At 38.5% G+C, this 15,663-nt stretch overlaps 1 protein-coding gene across 2 annotated transcripts in view; it reads right to left on the reverse strand.

Annotated features, from left to right (window-relative positions):
• Positions 1–1,574: 1,574 nt before the first annotated feature.
• C10H2orf15 (chromosome 10 C2orf15 homolog) overlaps positions 1,575–15,663 on the reverse strand; it is a 23,250-nt gene continuing 9,161 nt past the window's right edge. Inside the window, exon 4 of one of the 2 annotated variants that reach the window (XM_081832012.1) lies at positions 1,575–4,407. In XM_081832012.1, the coding sequence (XP_081688138.1) occupies positions 4,062–4,337 (276 nt within the window). In that variant the 5' untranslated portion in view covers positions 4,338–4,407 and the 3' untranslated portion in view covers positions 1,575–4,061. The remainder of the gene's footprint in view (positions 4,408–15,663) is intronic. The other variant, XM_081832011.1, reaches the window with a different exon arrangement.

Below are 15,663 nucleotides of genomic sequence, written 5' to 3' on the forward strand. Positions count from 1 at the left end.
TTTTTTTTAAGATTTTATTTATTTATTTGACAGACACAGCGAGAGAGGGGACACAAGCAGGGGGAGTGGGAGAGGGAGAAGCAGGCTCCCCGCAGAGCAGGGAGTCTGATGTGAAGCTTGATCCCAGGACCTTGGGATCACGACCTGAGCCGAAGGCAGATGCTTAATGACTGAGCCACTCAGGCGCCCTGTCCTTTGGTTATTCTTAACCCCTCTCCTACTTCACTGTCTCCACTGGTACCTTCTTCCACCGACACTCAGACGTGAACTCTGACTCATCATAACCCGCCTACTTCCTTTTAGAGCAGAGCTTCTTCAAGAACTTGCTACACGTATCCAGTATCCACTTCCTTACTACCCATTCATAATCAGCCTACTCCAACATTTCTTCTGTCCCCATTCCATCAAGAGTGCTTTTTGGAGGGGTGAGGGTGAAATGAGTCAATGTGGTCAAAGGTATAAACTTCCAGTTATAAGATAAATGAGTCCTGGGGGCGCCTGGGTGGCTCACATGGTTGAGTGTCTGCCTTCGGCTCAGGTCATGATCCCAGGGTCCTGGGATCGAGCCCCACATTGGGCTCCCGGCTCAGCAGGGAGACTGCTTCTGCCTCTCCCCCTGCTAGTGCTCTCTCTATATATATATCTCTCTGTCTCAAATGAATAAATAAAATCTTTAAAAAAAAAAAGATAAATAAGTCCTGGGGAATCTAATGTACAGCATGGTGTCTATACTTAACAATATTGTCTTATATATTTAAAAGGTGCTGAGAGTAGATCTAAAAATTCTCATCACAGAAAAAAAATTGTAACTGTGTGGTGATGGATGTTAACTTATTGTGTTAATTGTTTTGCAATGTCTACATATATAAAATCATTATATTGTACACCTAAAACTAATACAATGTCCTATGTCAATTATATTTCCATTAAAAATAGAAATAAAGAATAAAATTCTTTAAATCATTAAAGTATTCAGGGCTGATGAAGAATGAGGTCAGCTACTTATTCTCAAATGGTTGTGGGGAGAGGGAAAGGCCTTTGTACTAGCAACTTTTCTGTAAATTTGACCTTGTTTCAAAATAAAAGGAAAATAATATATGTTAGGTGTCTGACACTGTAATAAAGACTGTTAGTGCCCTACCCATGTTCCCTTTACCCCTTAGTCCATGCATCCATTTTCCAGCTGCTGTGAGCTAGGAGCTGTTGTGCCCAGAGACACCTGAGTGATTCATGCTACCTCCGTGCTCCTCCAGCCTCCCTCTTTGGCTTTGTGGTGGCAACCAAGGCCAGACTGGTAGGGGGTACAATAATCCCCCCCCTTTGCCTCAAAGTGAGTAATGGGACAACTGTGCTATCTGGTCTTTCTAGGGCACCCTGTGGATCAGACCAAGAATTTATCTGAGCTCTCATCCTTAGCTGACTCCTCCTGTTTCCCTATCTTGCTTCCTTCACTGCCTTTTCCTAAAGAGTACACTCTTAAAAATCATGTGCACCTGAATCCCTGTCTCAGGCAGCTTCTAGGGAGTCCCAATTAAGACAGTCACACACTAGCTCAATAAATGAAAGCTTTTATTACAGCATCCATGATAACACCAATGCATGTATAATAGGTTTAGATACCTTATTTTATGGATATGTTGGATTTAAAGTCTCCTAACATCCTTATTTCTGCTGAACTACACTTTTTTATATGGGGAATTTGCTATCTTATTAGAAACAACAGAACTCTGAAAAGTAGTCCCTTTAAGATACCACTTATAGAATTCTCCCAAAACATCTAAGTGAGGTTATTGTCCTTATTAAGCTTGTTCCATTCCACCTTCTTCCAGGAAGTCTTTTTGGATTTCCCTTCTTGAGTGGGCTGCTAAAACTATGGCTTAGATTGGATTTGGGGATTCCAATTTTCTGTTGTCTTGGCAGCAATGGTTCTCAATGAGGGTAATTAATGTTTGCATTTTTTATAGTCTCAGTGACTGGAGTGTGCTACTGTATTTCACATCCTGCAAAGCAGGAGGAATCATGCACAATGAAAGATTATCCCAAATTCAACATCCAACATGACTATCAAATGTTCTGTTTGACATTCAGGGAGATGAAAAACAAAGCTATAAATATCTGAGCCAAGCCCCTGTTAAAAAAAAAAAAAAAAAAGAAGGAAAGTGGTTTTTGCTAAGGTTACTGTGACATTTCATATTGCTAGATCCAATGGACCTTTCCATCCTTGTCTGACCTTTCAGTTGACTACCTCCACCGTAACAACTACTGTGAGCAGTCTTGACATTACCTTGTCTTAGTTTTTTACCATCTCACTGCCCACCCCTCAGTTCCCTTTGCTAGCTCCCCCATGCTGACCAGCTCCTAAATGTTTGAGTTCCTCAAGACTTTAGCTCACACTATACATTCACCTTAAGCAATCTCATTCATTCCCAAGGCTTTCAATACCATTTCTGTATACTACTTCAAAATTTTTATTTTTAGTTCCATACATATAACTGTCTACTTGCTTTGGAAACTGGGTTATGTCCCCAAACCATGCTCCTGAGCTCAGTCTTTTCCCCCAGAGAACCTCCGTGCATAGCCTTTTTAGCTGGAGTTCCTTTCTTTTTCCTTTCTTCTCACTTTCAAACCATCATTCTGTCCCGCTAACCTTCACCAGGACCCTTCCCCTTCTCAAGACCTTGACCATTACCATCATCTTACTTGGACAACTATGTCACTGCAAAAGCTATAAATGACATGACCTTAGGGAAAACTTCCTAGTTCCACAATTAAAAATCAGGTTTATGTGTTATGTGTCCTGTCCTTCTGGACATTTTACTTTTTCTTCATGGCACATCATAATTTGTATCTTACATAATTACTGTCTGATGTTCTATCTTTCCTGGCAGACAGACAGTAAACACTATGATGGCAGTGGCTATTTTATTCACCACTATATCCCCAGCAACAAGCACAGTGCCAGGTTAGGTGAACAAATGAAAGACTTGAGTTTTTTTCTCTCCCAAAGAATTATGTTCTGTAAATGATAAAAAGCATCATCCTATTGGCTTATGTCCCATTCAACAATTTTATTTAGCTCTAAGCTCAATATTCCCTACAAATATATCACATTTGTAATTTTCTGATTTATAAAATATTGCTTCCCCCTTTTCATCTTTGTTTTTATGAATATTATGGAGATTACTCACAACTGGGCATTAGAAATAGCCAATAAATATTAAAGTAGAGGAAAATGTTCAAAACATACATAATATAGTTACAGGTCACTATATGTCCAGACACAAAATGGTTTCAACTTCATCTCACAGTACCTGGGACAATACTGCTGTCTCAAACTACTAGACATTTCAGTAAGAACGGCAAACTGATACATATAAAATAAGATTTTTTTTTTAACAATAGGCTGCTTTCTTATATTAAATATTAGTAGTATAAAATGGCAGTATCTATAAGGTAAACTATTACACTTGGAAATAACTATTTTGTAATTTTGAAATGAATTCAATATGGGGGAAAACAGTTTTAAAAGGATGATTTAAAATGTGAAATGCTTCTCAAGGTACGTAATTTACTGGTCTTTTGTAGAGTTTACCTGAAGTGATCTTTTACAGAACAGAAATGCAAAAATGCAGAAAGATAAAATACCGTAAAGCAAAATCCCAAACTATAAATCTTACAAAATTGGTATACCACACATAGTGTGAAATACAGATGTCAAATTGTTTGGGCACTGTTTTTTATCACTTGTTAAAGAAATATATTACAATTAAAATATTTTGGTACCATTTAAATACTGTTATTCAAAAATTCTGATTTTTGACAAGGATGGAATGTAATACCAGAAAATTTTGCTTTGAATTTTGGAAAGTTTTTTTCCCCTAAAACATTAACTTTTTTGAATATGTATCAAAAAAGTGAAGTCTAATATGATTCATAAATAGTGAAAAATAAGCAATTGTCTTCATTTTGTTAGGTTTCTCTGATAAGGTTAAGTTCTCATTCAACATGCTCTCTTAGTCAAAAGCAAATTCTGGTTTCTTTGGCAGTATGTACAAATAACTTCATTCCACATCTGTCATTTCTATTCCATCATTTTCTTTAACATATACCACAGAACCCAAGGTTTTCTCTGAAAGAGATCCTGAGCCAATCTCTTTACTTCTGGTAAAGTGTTCTTGGTTTGTGTCTTCTAATCTTATTTTCTTGGTGTTTTGAAATAATTGAGTCACTGGTTCCAACTTGCTTTTCTCAGTCCCTCGCATCAAATGATCATCCACTTTTGAATCCATATGCATAGCAGATACCTGAGTAGCAGATTTACTAAGGGAAAATCCCATTGGGATGGTTGAATAAATATAGTTTGCAGGTACCTCTTTAAGTAGTGGGAACGTTTCTTCAACTTGATTGCTTGGAAAAGAAATAATAACAAGTGAATACAGTGGGAATTTCAACTAACCCCATGGCAACGCTTGTTTTCATGAAACATCATGGTGGTGATGCCACAAATATAAAGTAAAATTGCCTTCCATCTCTGTGTTCACATTTTCTTTGTGGGAGGGTTTGCAGGTTCTACAGAGTCTCTGAAAGTCTTTTAAAAAAGGAATTTACCAGATTTTATGCTTTATCACCTTTCAGAAAATAATAGAACTTCTCTACTTAGGCCTTTATCATTTTTGCTATCAAAAACTTTTAATAAATTATTAGTGGATTAAATAAATAATTACTGAAGGCCAAGCATTCTGCTAGATGTTCTGCCAAAAATAAAGATGCCCAAACAACTGTAAACATTTATCCACCTACTAACACACCATCAAAATATACAAAGCAAATAGAGAATTGAAGGGAGAAACACACAGTTCTATAATAATAGTTGGAGACTTCAATATTCCACTCTCAATAATGGATAGAACAACTAGATAGAAGATAACTAAGGAAATAGAAAACTTAATAAATTAAATAAACTAGATTTAACATTTACAGAACACTCTACCCAACAACAGCATACACATTCTCCAGTGCACATGGGACATTTTCCAGGATAGACTATATGTTAGGCCACAGATTAAGTCTTTATTTTTTTATTTAAAAAATTTATATTTTGAGAGAGGGACAGAGATTGGCAAGTGTGCTGGGGGAGAGGAAGTGAGAGAATCCTCAAGCAAACTCCCCACTGAGCATGGAGCCTGATGCCAGACTTGATCCCAGGACCCTAAGATCATGACCTGAGCTGAAATCAAGAGCTGGCTGCTTAACCAACTGAGCCACCCAGGCAGCCCAAGTCTCAGCTGATTTTAAAAGATGGATATCATACAAGGTACCTTATCTGACCACAACAGAATGAAGGTAGAAATCAATAACAGAGGTAAAACAGGAAAATTCACAAATCTATGTGAATTAACACACTCTTTAATAACCAACGGACCAAAGAAATCAGAAGGGAAATTAGAAAATATTTAGAGATGAATTTCAACAAAATTATAGCATATCAAACCTATGAGATACAGCTAAATCAGTGCTAAGGGGGAAATTTATAATTATAAACACATTAACAAAACAAGACAGATCTCAAATCATCAACCTAACTTTGTAACTTAAGGAACTAGAAAAAGAAGAACAAACTATACTCATAATTAGCAGAAGGAAGGAAATAAAGATTAGAGCAGAGATGAATAAAATTGAAAATAGAAAAACAACAGAAAAAACAATGAAACCAAAAGTGATTCTTTCAAAAGATCAACAAAGATTGACCAAACTTTAGCTAGATGGACTAAGAAAAAAAGAGGAGACTCAAATTATTAAAATCGGAAATGAAAGTGGAGCATTACTACTGATTCTACAGAAATAAAAAAGGATTTATTAAGAGAGTGCTCTAGGGCGCCTGGGTGGCTCAGTTGGTTAAGCGACTGCCTTCGGCTCAGGTCATGATCCCAGAGTCCTGGGATCAAGTCCCACATCGGGCTCCTGGCTCAGCAGGGAGCCTGCTTCTCCATCTGACCCTCTCCCCTTTCATGCTGTTTCTCCTCACTCTCTCTCAAATAAATAAATAAATAAAATCTTTAAAAAAAAAATGAGAGTGCTCTAAAAAGTTGTATGCCAACAAACCGGATATTCTAGCTGAAATGGACAAATTCCAGAAACACAAAACCTACCAAGACTGTCATGAAGAAACAAAATCTGAATAGACCAATGACTAGTAAGGAGATTGAATCAGTAATCAAAAAACTCTTGACAAAGAAAAGCCCAGGACCAGATGGCATCACAGGTGAATTCTACCAGACATTTAAAAATTAATATCAATATTTCTCAAACTTTTCCAAAAATTGAAAAGGAGGGAATACTTCCTAACTCATTTTGTGAGGCTACCATTACCTTGACACAAAAGCCAGGCCAAGACACTACAAGAAAAACAAATTAAACAAACAAACCTGTAGACCAATATTCCTAATGCACATTAATATAAAAATCCTCAACAAAATACTAACAAACTGAATTCAGCAAAGTATTAAAAGGATTATACACCCTGAACAAGTGGGTTTACTCCTAGAATGCAAGAAAGGACCAATATATGAAAATTGATCAATATATCACATTAAAGAATGAAGAAAAAAATCACACAATTGAGGGAGGAGCAAGATGGCGGAGGAGTAGGAGACCTGGATTTCGTCTGGTCTCAGGAATTCAGCTGGATAGGGATCAAACCATTCTGAACACCTACAAACTCAAAAGGAGATTGAAGAAAGGAATAGCAACAACTCTCTCATCAGAAAAGCGACCACTTTCTGGAAGGTAGGACGTGCGGAGAAGTGAATCCGAGGCGATATTCGGGAGGATAGACGGTGGGGGAGTGGCCCTCCGTCAGCCGCTACCGGCAAGTGATAGAGCCGTGGAGCACAAAACCGAAACTTTCAGAAGTCAGCTCCGCTGAGGGACGTCGCTCCAGTGGCTAAGCGGGCGGTGGAACCCTCGTGGGACAATGTGGTCTCAGGACCGTCGGGGTCACAGAAAGACCGTGGGTGCCCGAGTGCGGCAGAGCTCCCAGGTATCGGAGTGGGGAAGCCGGCTGCAAAGACGGAGCCGAGGCACGGGCTCTCAGCTCGGGGTTGCCATAAACCGTGATCTGCAGCACAGTCGGGCCACTGCTCCTCCAGCAGGGGCCCAACAAGCGCCAGATCCGGGGAGACTCCCCTTCCTCCCCCGGGAGAAGCGGCGTGGGAGCGCACCGCAGGGATCTGCTGGGTTTGGAAACTCCACACGGGGTCGGGTGCCAGAGATAGAAACGCTCGGTCATAGGCTGGGTGAGCATGGAGTGCGGCTGGAGACCAGGGAGACGGGAGTGAGTGACTGCTTTTCTCTGGGGACTCACTTAGGAGTGGCACCCCGAGCTCTCGGCTCCTCCAGGGCCAGAGATTGGGAGGCTGCCAATTTCACACTCGTCCTCCAAAGCTGTACAGAAAGCTTGCAGGGAACAAAAACTCCCGAGAGCAAACCCGAGCAGATTATTTAGCCCGGCCCCTGGAAAGGGCGATGCAATTCTGCCTCAGGCAATGTCATCTGAGAATCACTGCAACAGGCCCCTCCCCCAGAAGATCAGCAAGAACAGCCATCAAGACCAAGTTTATCGATCAATGAGAACGGCAGAACTCCAGCAAGAAATAAAAGACATCCGAATCGGCAAAGAAGAAGTCAAACTCTCACTCTTTGCAGATGATGATACTTTATGTGGAAAACCCAAAAGACTCCACCCCAAAACTGCTAGAACTCATACAGGAATTCAGTAAAGTGGCAGGATATAAAATCAATGCACAGAAATCAGTGGCATTCCTATACACCAACAACAAGACAGAATAAAGAGAAATTAAGGAGTTGATCCCATTTACAATTGCACCCAAAACCATAAGATACCTAGGAATAAATCTAACCAAACAGGCAAAGAATCTGTACTCAGAAAACTATAAAATACTCATGAAAGAAATGGAGGAAGACACAAAGAAATGGAAAAACGTTCCATGATCATGGAACCAGAAAAGACCCCAAATAGCCAGAGGAATGCTGAAATAAAAAAAAGCAAAGCTGGTGGCATCACAATTCCAGACTTCAAGCTCTATTACAAAGCTGTAATCCTCAAGACAGTATGGTACTGGCACAAAAACAGACACATAGATCAATGGAACAGAATAGAGAGCCCAGAAATTAACCCTCAACTCTATGGTCAACTAATCTTCGACAAAGTAGGAAAGAATGTCCAGTGTAAAAAAGAGAGTCTCTTCAACAAATGGTGCTGGGAAAATTGGACAGCCACCTGCAGAAGAATGAAACTGGACCATTTCCTTACACCACACACAAAAATAGACTGAAAATGGTTGAAAGACCTAAATGTGAGACAGGAGTCCATCAAAATCCTAAAGGAGAACACAGGCAGCAACCTCTCCGACCTCAGCCACAGCAGTTTCTTCCTAGAAACATCGCCAAAGGCAAGGGAAGCAAGGGCAAAATGAACTATTGGGACTTCATCAGGATAAAAAGCTTTTGTACAGCAAAGGAAACAGTCAACAAAACCAAAAGACAACTGACAGAATGGGAGAAGATATCTGCAAATGACACTACAGATAAAGGGCTGGTATCCAAGATCTATAAAGAACTTATCAAACAACACCCAAAGAACAAATAATCCAATAAATAAATAGGCAGAAGATATGAACAGACATTTCTGCAAAGAAGACATCCAAATGGCCAACAAAGACATGAAAAAGTACTCAACATCACTTGGCATCAGGGAAATACAAATCAAAACCTCATTGAGATACTACCTAACACCAGTCAGAATGGCTAAAATTAACAAGTCAGGAAACGACAGATGTTGGCAAGGATGCAGAGAAAGGGGAATCCTCCTACACTGTTGGTGGGAATGCAAGCTGGTGCATCCACTCTGGAAAACAGTATGGAGGTTCCTCAAGAAGTTGAAAATAGAGCTACCCTACAACCCAGCAATTGCACTACTGGGTATTTACCCCAAAGATACAAATATAGTGATCCAAAGGGGCACATGCACCCCAATGTTTATAGCAGCAATGTCCACAATAGCCAAACTATGGAAAGAGCCTAGATGCCCATCAGCAGATGAATGGATAAAGAAGATGTGGTACACTCACACACACACACACAATGGAATATTATGCAGCCATCAAAAATGAAATCTTGCCATTTGCAACAATGTGGATGGAACTAGAGGGTATTATGCTAAGCAAAATAAGTCAATCAGAGAAAGACAATTATCATATGATCTCACTGATATGTGGAATTTGAGAAACAAGGCAGAGGATCATAGGGGAAGGGAGGGAAAGATGAAACAAGACGAAACCAGAGAGGGAGACAAAGCATAAGAGACTCTTAATCTCAGGAAACAAATTGAGGGTTGCTGGAGTGGAGGGGGGTGGTTGGGACGGGGTGGCTGGGTGATGGACATTGGGGAGGTATGTGCTATGGTGAGCGCTGTGAATTGTGTAAGACTGATGAATCACAGACCTGTACCCCTGAAACAAACATTATATTATAATAAAAAAAAAAAAGAATCACACAATCATTTCAATTGAGGCAAAAAAACATCTGATTTCAACAAACTTTCATGATAAAACCAACAAGCCAGGAAAAGAAGGAAAATACCTCAACATAATAAATGCCATATATGAGAAACCCAAAGCAAGTATCATACTCAATGGAGAAAGCTTTTCCTTTAAGATCAGGAATAAGGCAAGAATGCCCATTTTCACCACTTCTATTGAACATAGTACTGGAAGTTCTAGCCAGAGCAAAAAGAAACAAATTGGAAAGGAAGCAGTGAAATTACCTCTATTCACAGATTATATGATCTCATATGTAGAAAACTCTAAAGATTCCACAAAAAAAGGTATTGGAACTAATAAACGAATTTGGCAAAATTGCAGGATGCAGTCAGCACACAAAAGTCAGTTGCATTTCCAACAAAGAACTTTATCCAGCAAGGCTGTCATTCAGAATAGAAGATAAAGAGTTACCAAGACCAAAAAAAAAAAAACAAAAAACCAACAACAAACAAGCAAAAACCAAAAACCAAAACCAAAACAAAACAAAAAACTAAAGGAATTTGTGAACACTAAACCAGCTCTGCAAGAAATATTAAAGAGGACCCTTTGAACAGAGAGAGAGCCCAAAAGTAACAAAGACAAACAAGGAAAAGAGACAATCTGCAGGAACAGAGACTTTACAGGTAATACAATGGCACTAAATTCACATCTTTCAATAATTACTCTGAATATAAGTGGGCTAAATGCTCCTATCAAAAGACACAGGTCTCAGAATGGGTAAAAAAACAAGACCCATTGATATGCTGCTTACAGGTGACTCATTTTAGACCCAAAGACACCTCCAGATGGAAAGTGAGGGGGTGGAGAACCATTCATCTTGTTAATGAACATCAAAAGAAAGCTTGAATAGCCATCCTTATTTCAGACAACTAGATTTTAAACCAAAGACTATAATAAGAGATGAAGAGAGACATTATATCATAACAAAAGGGTCCATCCAACAAGAAGATGTAACAGTTGTAAATATTTAGGCCCCTAAGTAGGGAGCAGCCAAATGTATAAATCAATTAATGACAAAATTAAAGAAACTCATTTATAATACAGTAATAGTAGGGGACTTTAACACCCCACTCAATACAATGGACAGATCATCTAAGCAGGAAATCAACAAGGAAACAAGGGCTTTGAATGATACATTGGACCAGATGGACTTCACAGATATATCCAGAGCACTTCATCCTAAAGCAGCAGAATACACAGTCTTCTCGAGTGCACATGGAACATTCTCCAGGACAGATAAAAAAATCAGGATTCAACCAATACAAAAAGATTGAGATCATACTATGCATATTTTCAGACCACAAAGCTATGAAACTTGGAGTCACCCACAAGAAGAAATTTGGAAGGACCACAAATCCATGAAGGTTAAAGAACATCCTGCTAAAGCGTGAATGGGTCAACCAGGAAATTAAAGAAGAATTAAAAAAAAATACATAGAAGCAAATGAAAATGAAGACATGACATTCAAAACCTTTGGGAGGCAGCAAAGCTGGTCCTAGGAGGGAACTATATAACAATACATGCCTTCCTCAAGAAGCAAAAAGGACTCAAATACACAAACTAAACTTACACCTAAAGAAGCTAGAAAAAAACAGCAAATAAAGCCTAAATCCAGCAGGAAAAGGGAAATAATAAAGATTAGAGCAGAAATCAATGATAATAGAAATCAAAGAAAGAGTAAAACAGATCAACAAAACAAAGAGCTGGTTCTTTGAAAGAATTAACAAGACTGGTAAACCCCTGGACAGACTTACCAAAAAGAAAAGAGAAAGGACCCAAATAAATAAAATCATGAATGAAAGAGGAGAGATCACAACCAACACCAAAGAAATACAATTATAAGAGAAGAGTATGAGCAATTATATACCAATAAATTAAGCAATCTGGAAGAAATGGATAAATTCCTAGAAACATATAAACTACCAAACCTAAAACAGGAAGAAATAGAAAACCTGAACAGATCCATAATCAACAAAGAAGTTGAATCAGTAATCAAAAATCTCCCAACAAACTAGAGTCCTGGGCTGGATGACTTCCCATGGGAATTCTACCAAACATTTAAAGAAGAATTAATACCTACTCTTCTGAAGCTGTTGCAAAACATAGAAATGGAAGGAAAACTTCCAAACTCTATGAGGCCAGCATTACCTTGATCCCAAAACCAGGAAAAGACCCCATCAAAAAGGAGAATTACAGACCAATATGCCTGATGAACATGGATGCAAAAATTCTTACCAAGATACTAGCTAATAGGATCCAACACTACATTAAAAGGATTATTCTCCATGATCAAGTGGGATTTATTCCTGGGCTACAGGGGTGGTTCAACATCTGCAAATCAATCAATGTGATACTCATTAATAAAAGAATGGATAAGAACTGTATGGTCCTCTCAATAGATGCAGAAAAAGCATTTGACAAAATACAGCATCCTTTCTTTAACTCTCCACTGTGTAGGGATAGAGGGAACATACCTCAACATCATAAAAGGCATACATGAAAAACTCACAGCAAATATCATTCTCAATGGGGAAATACTGAGAGCTTTTCCCCTAAGGTCAGGAACACGACAGGGATATCCACTCTCACCACTGTTGTTCAACATAATACTGGAAGTGCTAGCCTCAGCAATCAGACAAGAAGAAGAAATAAAAGGCATCCAAATCGGCAAAGAAGAAGTCAAACTTTCACTCTTAGCATATGACATGATACTCTATGTGGAAAACCCAAAAGACTCCACCAAAAAATTGCTAGAACTAATACAGGAATTCAACAAAGTCGTAGTATATAAAATCAATGCACAGAAATCTGTTGCATTTCTATACACTAACAATAAAGTAGCAGAAAGTGAAATCAAGGAATTGATCCTGCTCACAATTGCACCAAAAATCATAAGATATCTCGGAATAAACCTAACCAAAGTGTTAAGAGATCTATACTCTGAAAACTATAGAATACTCATGAAAGATATTGAGGAAGACACAAAGAAATGGAAAAACATTCCATGCTCATGGATTGGAAGAACAAATATTGTGAAAATGTCTATTTCTAGAGTAATCTACACATTTAATGTAATCCCTATTAAAATACTATCAACTTTTTTCAAAGAAATGGAACAAATAATCCTAAAATTTGTATGGAACCAGAAAAGACCCCGAATAGACAAAGTAATGTTGAAAAAGAAAACTACGGTGCCTGGGTGGCTCAGTTAAGTATCTGACTCTTGATTTCAGCTCAAGTCATGATCTCAGGGTCCTGGGATCAAGCCCTGAGTCGGGCTCCACACTTGTGGGGAGTCCATTTGAGGATTCTTTCTCTCCCCTTCCCTCTGCACTCTCTCTCTCTCAAGTAAATAAATAAATCTTAAAAGGAAGGAAGGAAGGGAGGAAGGAAGGAGAAAAAAAGAGAAAAGAACAAAGCTGGAGGCATCACAATTCTGGAAAAGAAACAAAGAAAAGAAAAGGAAAGAAAGAAGAAAGAAAGAAAAGAAAAGGGAAGGAGAAAGAAAGAAAAAAAAAGGGAAGGAGAAAGAAAGAAAAGAAAAGGGAGGAAGAAAGGAAAGAAAGAAAAAAGAAAGAAAGAAAGAAAAAAACCCCCAAAGCTGGAGCATCACAATTTTGGACTTTAAGCTCTATTACGAAGCTGTAATCACCAAGACAGTTGATACTGGCACAAAAACAGACACATAGATGAATGGAACAGAATAGAGAACCCAGAAATGGACCCTCAGCTCTACAGTCAAGTAATTTTCAACAAAGCAGGAAAGAATATCCAATGGAAAAATGTCAGACTCTTCAACAAGTGGTGTTGGAATAATTGGACAGCTACATGCAGAATGAAATTGGACCAGTTTTTTACACCATACACAAAAATAGACTCAAAATGGATGAAAGACCTAAATGTGAGACAGGGATCCATCAAAATCCTAGAGGAGAACACAGGCAGCAACCTCTTTGACCTCAGCCACAGCAACTTCTTTCTAGACACCTCTCCAGAGGCAAAGCAAACAAAAGCAAAAATGAACTACTGGGACTTCATCAGGATAAAAAGCTTTTGCACAACAAAGGAAGCAGTCAACAAAACTAAAAGGCAACCTACGGAATGGGAGAAGATATTCACAAATGACATATCAGATAAAGGGCTAGTATCTAAAATCTATAAAGAACTTAACAACTCAACACACAAAAACCAAAAAAATCCTGTCAAGAAATGGGCAGAAGACATGAACAGATATTTCTCCAAAGAAGACCTACAAATGGCTAATGGACATGAAAAAATGCTCAACATCACTCAGCATCAGGGAAATACAAATCAAAACCACAATGAGATACCACCTCACACCTGTCAGAATGGCTAAAAAAATGAACAACTCAGGAAACAACAGATGTTGGGAAGGATGTGAAGAAAGGGGAACCCTCTTACACTGTTGGTTGAAATGCAAACTGGTGCTGCCACTCTAGAAACAGTATGGAGGTTCTCAAAAAGTTAAAAATAGAGCTACCCTATGACCCAGCAACTGCACTACTAGGTATTTATCTGAAGGATACAAACATAGTGATTTGAAAGGGCACCTGCACCTCAATGTTTGTAGCAGCAATGTCCACAATAGCCAAAATATGGAAAAATCCCAGATGTCCGTCAACATATGAATGGATAAAGAAAATGTGGTGTGCGTGCATGTGTGTGTGTGTGTGTTTGTGTGTGTATGTGCAATGGAATATTACTCAGCCATCAAAAAATGAAATCTTTCCAATTGCAACAACATGGAACTAGAGGGTATTATGCTAAGTGAAATAAGCCAATCAGAGAAAGACAAATATCTCATGATTTCACTCATCTGTGGAATTTAAGAAACAAAACATGAACACAGGGGAAGGGAAGGAAAAATAAAATAATATAAAAACAGGGAGGCAAACCATAAGAGACTCTTAACTATAGGAAAGAAACTGAGGGGACGCCTGGGTGGCTCAGTTGTTAAGTGTCTGCCTTCGGCTCAGGTCATGATCCCAGGGTCCTGGGATCGAGTCCCACATCAGGCTCCCTGCTCGGTGGGGAGCCTGCTTCTCCCTCTCCCTCTGCTGCTCCCCCTGCTTGTGCTCTCTCTCTCTCTGACAAATAAAAATCTTTAAAAAGATTTTAAAGATTTTGCTGGAGAGGAGGTGGGGGGGGGATGGGGTAATTAGGTAATGGGCATTAAGGAGGGCACTTGATATAATAAGCACTTGGTGTTATATGCAACTGATGAATCACTAAATTCTACCACTGAAATTAATAATTTACCATTTTAACTAAATTGAATTTAAATAAAAAAAAATTTTAAGTTGCATTTCTATGCACTAACAATGCATAATCTGCAAAGGAAATTAAGAAAACAAATCCATCTACAATAGCATAAATAGAACAATAAAATACTTAGGAATTAACCAAGGTAAAATATTTGTATGATGAAAACTACAAAACACTGCTGAAAGAAATTAAAGAAGACATAAATAAAACATATCCCATGTTCATGGATTAGAAGACCTAATAATGTAAAATGTCCATACATTCAGGGCAATCCCTATCAACATCCCAGTGACGCTTTTTGCAGAAATAGAAAAATTCATCCGAAAATTCATATGGAATCGCGAATAATCAAAATAATCTTGAAAAAGATGAACAAAGCTGGAGGACCCACACTTCCTGATTTTAAAACTTAATAGAAGGCAACAGTAATCAAAATAGTGTGGTACTGGCCTAAAAGCAGACCAATGTAACAGAATAGAGAGCCCAGAAATAAACTCTCAGATATATGGTCAAATGATTGTTGACAAAGGTGCTTCGATCATTTGATGGAGAAAAGGACAGTTTTTTTCAACAAAAGGTGCTGGGGAAACTGGATACCCACCTGCAAAAGAATGAAATTGACCTTTACCCAATACCATATGCAAAAATTAACTCAAAATCTATCAAAGACCTAAATATAAGATCTAAAACTATAAAACCGGACACCCAGACAGCCAGTACCCATCTATTAATGTGGGATCCAGAGTCAGGAAAACCT

The sequence above is a fragment of the Leptonychotes weddellii genome, chromosome 10 (assembly GCF_054177405.1).
Source record: "Leptonychotes weddellii isolate Sample4059 chromosome 10, ASM5417740v2, whole genome shotgun sequence".
Taxonomy (NCBI): domain Eukaryota; kingdom Metazoa; phylum Chordata; class Mammalia; order Carnivora; family Phocidae; genus Leptonychotes; species Leptonychotes weddellii.